The sequence below is a fragment of the Rhopilema esculentum genome, chromosome 3 (assembly GCF_057945365.1).
Source record: "Rhopilema esculentum isolate cy_ngs chromosome 3, ASM5794536v1, whole genome shotgun sequence".
Lineage (NCBI taxonomy): Eukaryota > Metazoa > Cnidaria > Scyphozoa > Rhizostomeae > Rhizostomatidae > Rhopilema > Rhopilema esculentum.
This window is the reverse complement of record NC_142817.1, coordinates 298132-312632: the sequence shown is the minus strand read 5'-3', so window position 1 is coordinate 312632 and position 14501 is coordinate 298132. Positions and strand designations below refer to the sequence as shown.

The window sequence follows — 14501 nt, the reverse complement described above, 5'->3', positions numbered from 1 at the left end:
CATCTCGACAATTCTTTGGCGACTCCCATTCATTCATTGAGATTTCTATTATTGATAAAGAATTGTGCATTATTTCCCTTTCAGTCGAAATGCCATGTGTATTGAACAATTTCCTTCAAAATAAAGCATTTGTTACGATATATTAATTCCTTGGCCTCTTGGGATACGCGCTGTTTACTCAATGACCAACATACAGTGTTGAATCGTTTGTTCAGGATGCTTCCTGTAATCCAATATTGTTGAGTCGCAACGCCAAGCATCATCCTCTATTTTCTCTTAATCACAGGGAAAGAAAAAAGGGCTTGTTGTACTGGTGCTATTAGTAATTGGAAAAACCAGCAGGGGTAGTAGATGCGCAGAGGGGTCAACCAATTGGGTTCGCACAAACCATTTCCCTATTTGTAAGGAACTACCCATTATTTTGGCTTGAACCGAAATCTACCCGGAGGAATATAGCTGCATTATTCATCATGGAACAATGCATAAAGGAATAATGAAAGAGTTTTGAAAAATACATAAAAGATCGAACTTTTCCAATCGTGCGACTCAACAATACTTGCCTTAGAGCCCTCCTTCGCAATGCTTATATTGTATTTCATTTTGACGAAATGTGAGCATTTTAAGCTTGTTAAATGGTACGCTTTTCTTTGCGCTTGTCAGAAGAGGCAAATAAAAAAATGAATTACATTAAGGTCGCTGTTGGCACTTAAAGTCTAACGGCCGTATTTCAGAGAATATTGATCATCGCCTTTGTTTGAAAAGTATCTGTCTCCAAATCCCCAAAGTGATAAAATAGGATTGGATTGCAGAGGTTATCAACAATGATATGAGATCGTGTTTGTGATCGTGAATTCACGAAAGAACAAGTGCAGTCACTGAATGATGGTTCTGTGTCGACGTCATAACGTGGAAATGCCCCTGGATGTTGTCTCATTCACGGACGCACATTGACAATTGCCGTTTTTTGTCATTTTCTGATCGTTCTTAGTTATAAGAGATGAAAAGTATTCAACTATAAAAAACTCATGTCTTGAACATTTTGAACATAGTAAGAGAATTAGATAAAGGTGACAGAATTAGATTAATGTTTAATTACTAATTTAATGACTGTTGGAGATTTAAGTATGTACAACGGTTTTAATCAAAAAATTAATTATCATGCTTTATTTCTATTGTAGAGAGGGGTACTAAGGTGTTCAAGGGGAAGTTTCAGCATTGAGCCGGTTGGTGAAAATTTTAATCTTGATGAGGATGTTACGGAGCAAAAGCTATTGAGAATACCGGAATCTGGTCCTTTGTCATATAGACCAGGAAGATGTGATGCCAAAGGTATTTATTCGATTCATTCGATCCAAGTTGACGAAAACAGGGGGCTGTTTGGTACAGCTTCCTTTTGTCGGCATTTCTAAGGTGCATAGTTTGCCATGCAAGTGATTGGTTTTATTTTTCCAGCGGTGTTTTAATATTTAAAATTAGTATAATTTTATAAAGTATAATTTGGTAAATTTCTAAAATGCCCATAGTACCATTCGATTTCGAGAACGGACAAGTTAATTCATGAAAAGGTCTATTTGATAGAGAAACTCGGATGCTTTCAGGAACATTTCAATTACCAATAAAGACGACTGTTTAAATTCTGGGGCATGATGGTCTTAAATTGGGTGGGGGCAGGAAAAGGCCTTTAATTGGAAATGCCCATTAAATTTATTGAATTTGGAAGGCAATCTACCAGATGGCCCTAGAGGTGAATCATTTGCACCCAACGAGACCCCCAGCCTACCACCCTGAAAACCACTTATTTGCAGCTGAACCTGTTTTTCTTTTTACGGCAACATTGACAATAATTGCCATACAGTGCCTGAATAACTATGATATTAGTTGGTAAATTGATGAACTTCGTTGAAAAGGGAGTTTCAAAAGCTATTCTATCTGCAAAATGACTATTTTATCCGAAATTTTAGGTAGGTGAAAAACCACTTGGAACTCTTCAGTATTGTCAAATGTTGCAGAGAAGAATCTAAAAACACTGTACATTCTTTGGTTACAAAATTCTTGCTTAAGATCCTTAAATCTCCTTTTTTCAACATGCGGTCCTCTGGTACTTCAACGTATGTTTGAAGTGGAGAAGCGATTCGCTCCCGATCATTAAAAAATTGCCTATGGGTTCTTTTTTGGGAAGTAGCTTTCACTTCAAAATGTCACCGACGCTTAATCAGAATGCTTTGGTAAACTTGGTTTGCCTTTCATGACCGTATCATTCAACCCCATGTGCGCAGTAACTCTAAAATTGGTTAACAAATTGAAGAAGTCTCGCTACTTTTTTGAAATTTGTCCCAAATTTTTTTAGCTCCCTCCTTTTAAAAGAATTGGCTACGAATGCTCCTTTGTTTTGCCATCCCAGGTTACTGTACTAGACTTATTCCGCTACTCAACAAATGTAAACTTGGTTGTTCATAGTTAAATACACTCCTATTCACTAATGGCCTCGAGTTGTGGCTGTGGTAACTTTGCCTTTCAAATTATGGTCGTTGGCAGGAGCTGTAGCAGAACTTGTTAATCGTATTGGAAAAAGTAGTGAAAACCATAATAAGGTGCCGAGAATCGGGAAGGTAGACCTTTTAAGTATCGTTTCACTTCTATTGGTAACAAACAAAGACACAAACGGGAAACAAGGGTCATTTATTCTCCATTCGTTGCTCATATATTGACTTCCTGGCCTTGAATCCTTTTCATAAAAGATCCTTCCTTTGATTACACACCAGTGTTGCTTTCTTAGTGCCATTCCCTACCACTCAGATTTTACAAAGAAGCGGAAAGCCACCAAAATATGCCATAATGAGAGGAGCTTGGGGAAAGCCCTGATTTCATAATCAATGCTCAAGTCCGTTATATTTGATCGTTGCATTGAAATGATAAACTAATTTGTTGATCTATACAAAAGAATCGGCAGAGGTCCTCAGAACTATAAAGGTCAGGCTTTGTCTTCTGCCAGTTGTTCGCTCTTTTTAGCACAGCCCATTTAGAGACAGTGGAACAATGCAGCGCAGAGACCGCTTCAGTTCTGTTTACGGAACTGCGTCAAGCAAATAACCGTGAATTTCCATTCAAAAAGCACATAAAGCTTGGATATTAACTGAAAGTTTGAACAGTTAGATCTATGATAGGTTTGACCACCTACTAAGGCCATCAAACACTTTTCTGTCTTAGTACAGCAGCCTTACAGCCCATTTGCAACCCCTTTGCAGCTTCCTTTGCAGCCCCCTTTCAGCCCCCTTGCAGCCTTGTCCTGTTTTTCTTTGCTTAACGATCAGCCCTTTGAGCCTAGCTGATCTAGTCTCCTTTCCATCCTTTTTCATAAAAAAGTTATTTCAAAAGAATAAACCAAGGACATATCACACCCCTGGGGGCTGCAGCGTTGGCACTCAAAACATAGAATGGGGACGGTATAAATTTTCTATGTTGATATTACTGTAATCCATAAAGATTCCACAGTGAGGCATGTATACTTCACACTTTTCCAGTTGATGAGTCAAAAACTATCAAATGAGTCTCGGTATTGCAATATTTTCTTAGCTTTTTTTCTCGATAGGGAATGTTAATACCTCCCCGGCTTGCCAGACTCCATATTCATTACTCGTTAGCCCTAATATGGTACATGAGAGAAAATCCGGCTCTTGCGTACTTCTGAAAATAATCAATTTTCAGCGATTTCTGTTTAACCTTAATTAATCTTGTCTTTGATTGCCTTCTGTTGGGCTGCGGTACCCATGGAGTTTGTCGGGCAAGCAGCATCCTGTTTAGGTTACCTTAGACTAATTAGAGTTTTCTAATCTACATGGTTGTGAGCCGCCATTATCCCATTTATTTGTTTTCTCCATAGTATTGTCAAAATGGCGTGTGAACCTGGCCCTTTTTAGTCACTGCATTAAATGGCACAATGATTTCGTTTCTGAATTTGGCAGCTATTAATTGCATTTACCAAATGGCATTAGCCTACAGCCACCGAACGGAAAAATTACAGCATTGCAGTCAAAATGTTACTGTTTCTTGATCATGAGGCTTGATCAATGGGCAAATTGCTAGATTTGTTACAGTTTCTTTTGTTGGCTCATGGGGACCGATTTCAACATGAGATATTCCTCATGCAAATCATTTTTTTCAAGGCCCCTGAAGGACATCTGGCGGGAACTGCTTGTTCCCACGCAATTCAATTTAATTCGCTAGCCACCATGTCTACTGTCATTTACGACGTAGGAATATGTTAAAGTCCGCTTTGGCCAACTCCAGTTCACTGTATCAAGTTGGGTTGTTTTCGCAATAGGCGAAAATCAATTCTCAGTTCCAATTGTTTAGTGACAGCTCTACGTATGCAAAATTTGCCTGTGACTACAAGGGTTGGGTTGGGTTTCACATCTAATTTTAACAAAGTATGGCAATTTCGATAGAATTCTTTTTTGCTCGCGTGCCGCCGTGTGCAATATTCATCTCTGTGATTTAGTGGAAGATTCCGAGATTTTAAATGCATTAAGAAGATTTCTGCTATTAATTTCACGGTTGATTTTGGCCGATCTATCTAAACAGGGAATTGTAGACAAGGGATTGTAGACTGTTATTTACTCCTTCAAAGATTTCGTCAGGTCAAAACGGCCCGCCATTTAAATATTGATTTAACTGATGGACATAATCTTGATGTTTGAACATGAAAGAACAGATCGAGGGCTTAGTTTGGAAGGCCTAAGAAACAGGAGACACGGGATGAATGGGCCAACAGTTATAACAATGTTATACTATGTGTCTAAAAGTTTGCAGGGTAGTCCATCGGCTGTTAATAAACCCTGTTCATCTTGCTTCGTGCGTTGGTGTGGCATATGTAATATTGTAAATAAACTCATAGGACATAGGCCGACAAAATGAAGACACCATTTTGTAAAACGGAGCATAACAACCTATTAATCTAAAAACCTAAGGATTTTTCCTGATATAACGCGATATCGAAGGCGTAGATTTACGCGTCTAGGCTCAAGTGAGTATAATACACTATACAGTGACGATTGTACTTAAAATATTGGTTACACAGGTTGGCACGAGATACACAAATGTCACATGAAATTTGAAGTACCTCTTCGGCCTTTAAACCTGGCATTTAAACCCGGCATTTAAACCCATTCAGTAGAATGAAGGGCATTTGTTTTCGTTTCAAACATCGTGTGTAGATGAGAAGGTCTTTTTGTTGATGTAAAAAAATAAAAATAGGGCTCTATAATGCAAAGGTGACCTGCTTTGAATTTTTTAAATAACGTCTACACGCTTATCGAATAAAGTATATTTGCCTAATGGTCAACTTTGCATTTTTCGAAGATAGTTGTTCATTTTGGCAACTGTAAGCTGTTTTTAGATGCTTATCAACTCAGTTAATTTCTTGAGATAATTGTTTGCGGCAAAATACTTTGAAACAAGTGCTAAGATGCGCATTCACAAAATAGACGGCCGCCTTACCAAACTCACTTTTAGCTTTTATTGTAAGCCTCTGCGGCATGACTATTACCTGCATATATTTTTAAGTGTGAAGCCATTTTAATCCTTTGAAGTTTTATTATGCGTTGTGACCATGTGATTTTGTAAAACTTTAGCATTTCCACTAGCATTTTTCATTTACGCTAAGTGGTCAAAGTCAGTCGTTCCCAGGCCCTTAAAACGTCGCATTCATTCACATGCTGCTACTTGTCTAGGGAAGGGCGTGCGAACTTGTCTAGGGAAGGGCGTGCGAACTTGTCTAGGGAAGGGCGTGCGAACTTGTTTAGGGAAGGGCGTGCGAGCAATGGCGGAGCAAATACGTAGTACTAGAAATACTGGGAGCTGAAAAAGTGAACAGTTTTGATTGCGACATGATTTTAACCACACGGCAGCTATTACAAAAAAAGCTGTGTGTAAAAGCTTAAATGTTATTCCGTGTGTTACGTTTTTCAAAATAGCTTGGCATAAAAGTCTGTTTGTTTTTTGGGTATTAGGTTTTGAGGAGCATAGAATTCTTTCATTAAAGTATGGAATTGGTGTTTAATTATTGGAGCGTAAGGTGTGCACTGTATAAGGAGTTTCTTTTTTGGACGCGTGCTTAAGGGGAATTTCGGTAGAACCAGATATTGACAAAGCCTATACAACTTCAGCACTTCTAGCTAACCGTTTTCTCTAAATGTGTTTTTTATTGACAGATCCCAGCAACTTGGAAAAGAGGTTAGATCACAACTATGACTTGAGAATTGACCAAAGTGGGGAGCTCGATGTTGTGCAAATCAATAGACGCCAAAGAAGATCAATTGTTCGTCGTAGATATGTCGAGACGCTGATTGTAGCTGACGACTCAATGTATAAAGCATTTGGAAAGCGGGAGATCGAACTGAGAAGCTATCTTTTGTCCATGATGGCAATCGTGAGTGCTACTTTGATTTGGTAACTGAAATATTCTTCAAAAGGCTTTTAATAAAGTCTTCTTAATGTCTACAATAATTTTAAAAGACCCCCCTCGTAAAAGCCCCCCCTCTAATAAGCCCCCATCCAAAATATCAAAAATAAATAAGCCCCCAGGGAACTAATTCGAGGATTTACGGTATATGTATCTTCAGATTTCGCCTTCACAGTCACTTGTTCGATGACAGTTTTTCACGATATTCTAAGAATGTTTACCAAAAAGACCGTTCTTGACAGCTTGCCGCGACCTTCTTATAAAGAAACGTGTCACAAATGAACTCAGGCTTTTTCTGACATTCACCTCTAGCCGATACCCGGCAGATTTTCCAACCAATGCAGTGTTCCAAATCAGCCTTATCTTGGGCGAGGACTCTGTATCACTTTTTGTCATTAAAGAGCTCACCGTCCCTTTGCGCCTTTTCCAGGTCCACTCTATGCCAATTTTTCTGTTTATAATTTTTGTAACCCCATCGCTGGATCGTGTTTTGTAGGTTCGGAGAATTTTTCAAGATGCAAGTTTGGGCCATTCAGTGGAAGTATCCGTTGTTAAAATGATGATTCTTAAAAAGCCACAGGTAAGGTTTCTCAATATCTCGTTTTCTTTTTCTTTGCGGGGATTGAAGAGAATGGCTAGCTCTCCTTCAGTATAGAACCTACAGAGTATGTCCTTTTCGGTGAAGAACTCGCTTGCTTTATCGTCGCATATTTCGAAGCTTTTCATAATCTACTGTCATAACTAATTAAGCTTAAGTTGATTTTTATGCTAGTTTTAACTGATAAGGAGATTTTTTTTTTCTACAACTTTTCTCTGCATTTGGCTCTCTAGGGAAAAGAACAGGGCTATCAACTATCAGTTCTCTGAGCCTTAACACTACACCGTAGGTTGAGAAAACAATAGGTGTGCAGGCACATATGGCCGCAGATATTTAGAGTTCGGCATTTAAGTATTTACAGCTCCTGCGAAAAGATGAAGAGTAGATGGCATCGTGAATCAAGGCATTCCTTAATTTTCTAGAAGATGGGCTATATGAGAAATAAAATAAGTCTTCAATTCACCCCCCCCCCCAATTTAAGCCCTGGAAATGCTTCCACTCTTTTATGGTGATTTACCTGCAGAATAAATTCTCTTTTATACGATTTCTTTTTTACGATTTTTGCTACATCGTAAAAGTTTTAACAAATAATTTCATCTATTTAGTTCAAAGTTGAGGTTAATCTTTGCTTGCAGCTCCAGGTGTCTTTGCTGTGCCCACTTCCTTCTTAAGTTGTAACGCCCTTTTCAATCATTTTTCAAATTGCCTGGGGAATTTTTCTGGGTCTTGATGACACAAGGTTGCTTCATCCAATTGACACCAGGGAGTGTATAGTAGATTGAGGTCGCGATCAACTCCGCAGAATTTGAAAATCGTTTATAGTATTACAAAAGAATGGGAACCAGCCGCTTCGCTGTTCATCCAATTTGGATTTGAAGTTGTAAAATTGAAATTACTAGAAAGATAAATCTCCAACGCTGATTCTCTACTTCTGTTTAAGCACCTTGTATGTCACTGTGTCTCCTCCATTTGTCCCGCAGTAGATGTTGTTTCACTGTTTATATCCTTACATACTTATTGATGTTTTGTAACATTTTATAACTTTTTTATTTGTTTCTTTCTATATTGAAGCATCAATTTTTTCATTACATCTATAGTTAGTTCCTGGTCGTGAAAATCAATTGCAATCAACGATGGATCTATAATTAATTACAAACTGTTTGATTGTTTTGTTGCTCTTCTAGCCTGATTTGGAAATTCCTCAACATGGAAAAGACAGTGCCGACGTTGCTTTGAAGAACTTCTGCAAATGGCAAAAAAAGCACAACGCCTTGAATGACCAAAGTTCCAAGCATTATGACGCTGCCTTTCTTTTAACGAAGTAAGAAAACAAATTCAGCTCTATTTCGAGGAATTTCCATTGTTCTGCTCCTTTAGAATCTGGTGCTAAGCCAAATAGAAGCGGTTCCCTTACTGAGGTAATACTCCCCCCTGCTTGAAAAATAATACACCTGTCTCTCTAAGACGGAGCATACGACGGAACTGCTTTTCAATGCTGAGCCGGAAAACCAAAGTTTTTGCGATAGAAATTTGCCACACATGTGCTTGATAATCGTATCTATTTGAGGCAGCTATTGCTCCAAACAATGACTGTACACCTGAAAGGCATTTTTAACAGCTACCATACTAGTAGGCTGAGGAATTACTGGGTAAAAGTGCTTTTCATCCTCCCTAGGGCACGTGACCTGGGAAAGCAAAATGAAATGTTCTTCCCAGTTTCAATGGATGGAAATAGAAAAGCAGATTGCTAGGCCATTCTTCCATCGCTGTTCATCTAATGTAATGCAACTTTTTTGCTGCAAATCTCTTTTTGGCGGATTTTATAGCTGCGCAGTGCTTTCTTTCTATAAATGATATACTGTCTCCTCTGAAAAGTAGAGATTTTGTTCTTTACTCAAGAAATGACCCCATCAAAGGTCGCCTTAATCGGCTGCTTCAACTTTTCAATGATATCTTAAAAGTTGAAGTTTTAAATCAAAGACAAAAATGAGCACACGTACACCAATTTGAAAGTATTCTCGCTACTTGTGAGTCGCTTCCAGTAGCCCTCTGATATTGATGATCATAAAGAATGAAACACGAAACACTGCAAATTTCCTGTGTGTGTCCCTGACATTTTCCTTTCCAGAATAAGTATTCTTCACTAATAAGTTCAACAGCAAAAATAGATCCTTCACTAACAGATTTGCATTAAAAGAGTCTACTTTTTTAAAGATTGGGAATTTTTTTTCATTGTCTAAAGAAAAAATTGTTCATGTAAATGGGAAACCACGAGTTTTCCAAAACTTTCAAAATTGATTTTTAAAACTGTCAGTTATTTAATAGTATCAAAGTATACTCTGATTTCGCGGGTTTCATTAATTTCTAGCGACAAAATTTGCTTTTGCTGTTTAAGCTGATGGGAGAATGCTCTGAAAAGGCAAAGTAAATCTTGTATTGACTCAAATGAACGCCAAAATTGCTAGGATATCACAGCGAAAATCCGGTATCTTTGGTTTTGCAATGCGTAGATTTGCTGTTTTATTTGTATTACAAAATCAAGAGCCCGGTTATCCCGTTGCTGTGAAATTCTGATTAAAAACATGGTGACAGTGAATAAAGGAAACGATCGGGGAAGTTTCCAGTCGATTGCAACCCTACATGTAGATATCTAGTGTCTTACATACAAGTATTGTACGTCAAATGGGCGGAAACAGCTATTACTATTTCCATTTTCGTGGCAACTGAATCCAGTTTTTACCGTATATTTTCCACAGACAAATATCTAACTTAGCCTTTTTAAGAGGGTCTGGCTGTGCTCGTATACGTGATCCATTCCAAATTGTTTCGTTTCAAAAAGTGGGACGCTCGCAAAGTCGCTTTCGCAAGTAAAGCGCTGTAAATCTCACCGCTCCATCGCAAAATAAGAACGCTCTCAAAATACTATAAAAAATTCCGCAATCGTTCACTGCCCTTCTCGCGTGAACAGGTGAACTGACCCTAAAATGCGGAACGATTTCTAATTTGGCTGTCTGATTGCATCAGTCACGATAGTGGCTCATGAAATACGAACATGCGCATAGGCAATCTCTTTTTCAAATTTGAGCATCAAAAGTGGAACAGAGATATTCTCTTCCCGTATGTACAAATAGTTTATCTCGTTCCGTCGCAACACGCTCTCAAAATGCTATGCAAACTAAGCAATCATTCTCTGCCGTTCTTGCGTGAACAGGTGAATGCTGTTCTCGCGTGAATGCTGTTGGAACGTTCTATTGTAAATTGGCGCGAGTGTCTGTTTCTAGGCCTGTTTTTGAAGGCATTTTTTTCTAGGATATTTTCTAGTAGACTGGATGTGTTATTGACCTTAGTGTTGAAAAGCACCTATGATGGCAGTCGCCTCCTGTGATGATTGCAGAGAGGTAGTTTTCGGAAACATTCTCTTTGCACGTGAAGAATCGACCTTCTTTTATTTTGTATGTATTCTAATTCGCCTTCAATTGACTCCAACGCAAATCGTTTTTGTTCAAAACGTGCAAGCAAAACTTCCACCATAATTATCTGAGATTGTCTCCAGAAAAGTGAAAGGAGGCCGAGTGTTTCTTTAATAGGAATGCCGAAGTTTATAAGCTTTTTCGCGCACAGTTTTAGTTACAGTGTTGGCACGACTATTTGTTATGTTGTGAATATGCATTTTAATTTTAGGAGAGACATATGCTCAAAGCAACGTGGATGCGATACACTCGGTTTGTTTGCCTCCTTCCATTTTACTTCCCTTTTTAATATACATCCAATCAGTTAAATGAACTTCATATCTTTTGTATACACAGGTAGAAAGTTTTGAGTACTGCCTAAAGAACCAAACTCTTCATATATTTTCTACGGGCTTTCAAGGCAAATAAGAAGAGATAGAATATGAAGATTCGCATATTTTTCTAGCCTGTGCCCCAGTCCCCAAATGCTGCCACATTTATGGACTGTGCAATATTGATAGATATTCTGTCCAGACAGAGGTCTGGGTCTTTATTATGAAAATAATTTATGCAGTGAAACTAGTGGAATTCGAAGAAATATTCACTGAAACCAAACAGGACGTAGATAAAATGGTGCATGAAGAGGACAGGATATTTATCAGATCCTGGTGGAAACTGTGGACAGGATTTTTATCAATATTGCACAGTCCATAAATTTGGCAGCATTTGTGGACTGGGACACATGGTATTCTTTTCCTTGCTGTTGACAAATTATTTACATCTACTCAAGTGGACTACCTAAACAGTTCTTTAAATAGGGGATCTTTCGCCCGCTGTATTGTGGATATCTGAACAAAAGCCTTATTTTCGATCAAGCCCTAAGGCATTCAGTTAGAAGGCAATCAGTGGCGAAATGGACTAATCCTTAAGATGCCTGTGATAAAAAGGCACAAGTTGGAAAGACATTGCAGCCATGGTGTAAACTGCAAAATTTCTACTGCAATAGTATTTCAAGATGGTTAAGAAATCCAATTGGCAGCCTTTCCCAACAGTACTTCTCAGCCCTACAGATAATCCAAATCCTACTGACAGCTGGCAGCAAACTAAGCGATGGCCTCAAAATCGACCTATCTTCCCTTTTCGTTTTGATCTTTTTACAATTTCATCCAACTATTTATTCACTTAAATTTGTTTAATTCTTTCGAAAAAACCACATTATAAAGCAATTTTTTGCTAATCTCATTTATGTTCCCTCCCGCATGATATTAAAATTTTTCAGGACACAGGAATAATCGAGAATTGTTATCGAAGGGCTGCCCTTTCCTCTTAAAAGATAAACCATAATAGAATTTTATGAAATAACAGTGGAAGTGCAAATGATATTCATTTTCTTCAATATTAAATTTAGAGCTTTAAGCTACAAATATTCAGAAAGTAAAATTAAGTGTCTATATGCTGTCCGCGTAATCGAGGCTCAAGTGACTTCTCATTTTTAAGGGCAATCTCAGTTGTGTTTCTAAAAAGGTCTGGGTTTACCTTAAAACTACGTGTTAAAAACAGCTAAAGGTTTATAATCGCGGCTTCCTTTTTCAATAACCAAGGAATCCGACAGAATTGTTTGAACCCACAATCCCGTGATTTTCCATAAACTCAAATCCAAATACAAATTCAAGTTGGGCCATGATATTTCTTTGAATATAATTGAAATTATCAAAAGTTTTCATGCCCACTTTGATTAATTCTGCTTTAAACCACAAGTGAATCACTGCAATGATTTGTCCCAATCAATGCCCTAGTCTTTTTGGCCTTAGGTTTGGCTGAGATTGGAGTTATTTGCGATCCGCAGAGAAGTTGCGCCATCATCGAAGACAATGGCATTGCTGCTGGCTTCACCATTGCCCACGAACTGGGTCATCTGTACGTTGCGCCACTTTATATTCACGCTTATTAGATCTAGAAAAATTAAAATAAGTTATGCAAGTGTTAATTTTTTGTTTCTGGTACAGTTATTCCAACTGTATGAAAGAAATCATGCAATCCTTGAATGTATACTATTTCTTCGTGCAGATTCAACATGGCACATGATGGAATACAGAACGACTGCTTGCCTGAAAACCAGGGGCTGAACATTATGACGCCGTCGTTCAGCTTGAATGCCCACACCTGGTCATTTTCCAAATGCAGTCGTCAGTACATCACCAATTTTTTAGAGTACGTATTTCATATCTTTCATCTAGCTCCAAAATAGCACACAACTTTTGAGCAAGTAAGAAGTGGGAAGACCCAGAAGTATTCATTCAGTGACTATTAATGCTGGGTTGGGGAGAGTGCCAAATGAGGTAAAATGAGATCGAGGTACATTTGAAAAAGTAGCTACTGCTAACTAGCACGTCGAAGGGGTACTTTTAAAGGTCACTGAATAGACCTAGATAGGTCGGTCGCAGACAAATAGAGATGATATAAATCAGGATTCAAGTTTTACCTTACAGACCATAATGTAGTATTGCAGTTTATAATAATGACCTGCATATCAAAGGTGTAATTAGAAGTTTAGATTTGTTCATGTGGCTGCCTAGCTTGCTTTTCTGTTTGGAAAATTTCCTGTTTAACACTAATTTTTCTCTGCATTACCTCTTTTTCAGAAGTGGTGGTGGCCACTGCTTGTTAGATAAGCCTGCTAGCAAAGTGGTTTACAAAATGCCAAGGAAGATGGCTGGAGAAATGTTTAATCACGAGGAGCAGTGTCAACTCGTGTTTGGAGACCAGTATGAAACCTGCTCCATCATTGTTAGTATAGCCATTTTCACAAACGTTTTTCATATAAACTGAAATCTACCCTTCCATTCTCTATAGATCTTGCGAAGCATCATAAATTTAGTAGAGTAATGCTTATGTTTGTGAATAAACTCGCTCGCGCTCACTTCGAGCCACTGCTAGCAAAATATTTTTCGATCTTGCTTATGTGTATTTTGGTGCATCATGATGTTTACAGGGCAGATTAAAAGTCTTTAGTTGTTTTTACAAGTTACTCCAAAACAAGGCTGAAAATTTGAGCTGTCTTTGGTGGACAAACAGCTGTCTTTTTTCTTGGCCTCAGTTTTGTCTGCTTCATTCATTTTTGTAATGGTTGCATTTGAACCATTGTACTTTGCGTGGTACTAAAATATTAAGGTTACCAAATATGTAATGATGGCCTTGAGATGTATTGAATTCCAAGCAGAAAGTACAATCGAGCCATTCATGAGAACCAAAACATTTTTAATAGTTATTGATATAGATTATGGATGACTTTTTGTCATACACGTTCTTCAGACTATAATAGAAAAGCAAGAATTAAAATTTAATCCTTTAATACGGGTAACATCCTTTTTTCAAAATCCCCCAAAAAGTGGAACATCATATAGCGTTAATTCGCTTAATCCTGACATCCTTCCATTTCTCATGAAAATGAATAATCAAAAATATTCTATTATCAACATCTGATATATTTAGCAAACGCAATTACAGCTAGGTTGATCTTTGTTATAATCCAAGCTGGCAACTAGTATCATTAAACCCAAAAATCCTCTCGGCTAACTTCTGCAAAGGCCTATACAACCGAATCGATGCTAAATAGTGTCTCTGATAATCTTACTTTTCTTTCTTAGTGTTCGACAAATTTTAGAATCTTGCGTTTTTTTAAATGTAAACAATTTTATTTTTATTGTCGATACTTGATTTATACAACTATAGAAAGTCGATTGCACAAAACTCTATTGTCAAAAGAAGGGTGGCATGGTTAACTCAAATGGTCACCCTACTTGCTCAACAAATAACATGGCCCCTGCTGAAGGAACCAGTTGCAGCAAAAGCAAGGTACTGAGGTTTAGATTAACTTTATGTTAATTAACACTATTTCCACACGCTTCAGTTTTCATTCCCTTTTCTAATGCCTCTTTTCTATTCTCCTATTCGCCTTTTGAAGGTAGACGTTGGAAAGATCTCTGTGTGAATC

General features: G+C 37.9%; 1 protein-coding gene across 1 annotated transcript in view; it reads left to right on the top strand.

Annotated features, from left to right (window-relative positions):
* LOC135692398 (A disintegrin and metalloproteinase with thrombospondin motifs 9) overlaps positions 1-14501 on the top strand; it is a 67694-nt gene that overhangs the window by 31962 nt on the left and 21231 nt on the right. Inside the window, exons 4-12 of the mRNA XM_065210487.2 lie at positions 1179-1329; positions 6210-6427; positions 6957-7040; positions 8243-8379; positions 10740-10780; positions 12319-12424; positions 12575-12718; positions 13150-13294; positions 14240-14362. Coding sequence (XP_065066559.1) covers positions 1179-1329; positions 6210-6427; positions 6957-7040; positions 8243-8379; positions 10740-10780; positions 12319-12424; positions 12575-12718; positions 13150-13294; positions 14240-14362 — 1149 coding nt within the window. The remainder of the gene's footprint in view (positions 1-1178; positions 1330-6209; positions 6428-6956; positions 7041-8242; positions 8380-10739; positions 10781-12318; positions 12425-12574; positions 12719-13149; positions 13295-14239; positions 14363-14501) is intronic.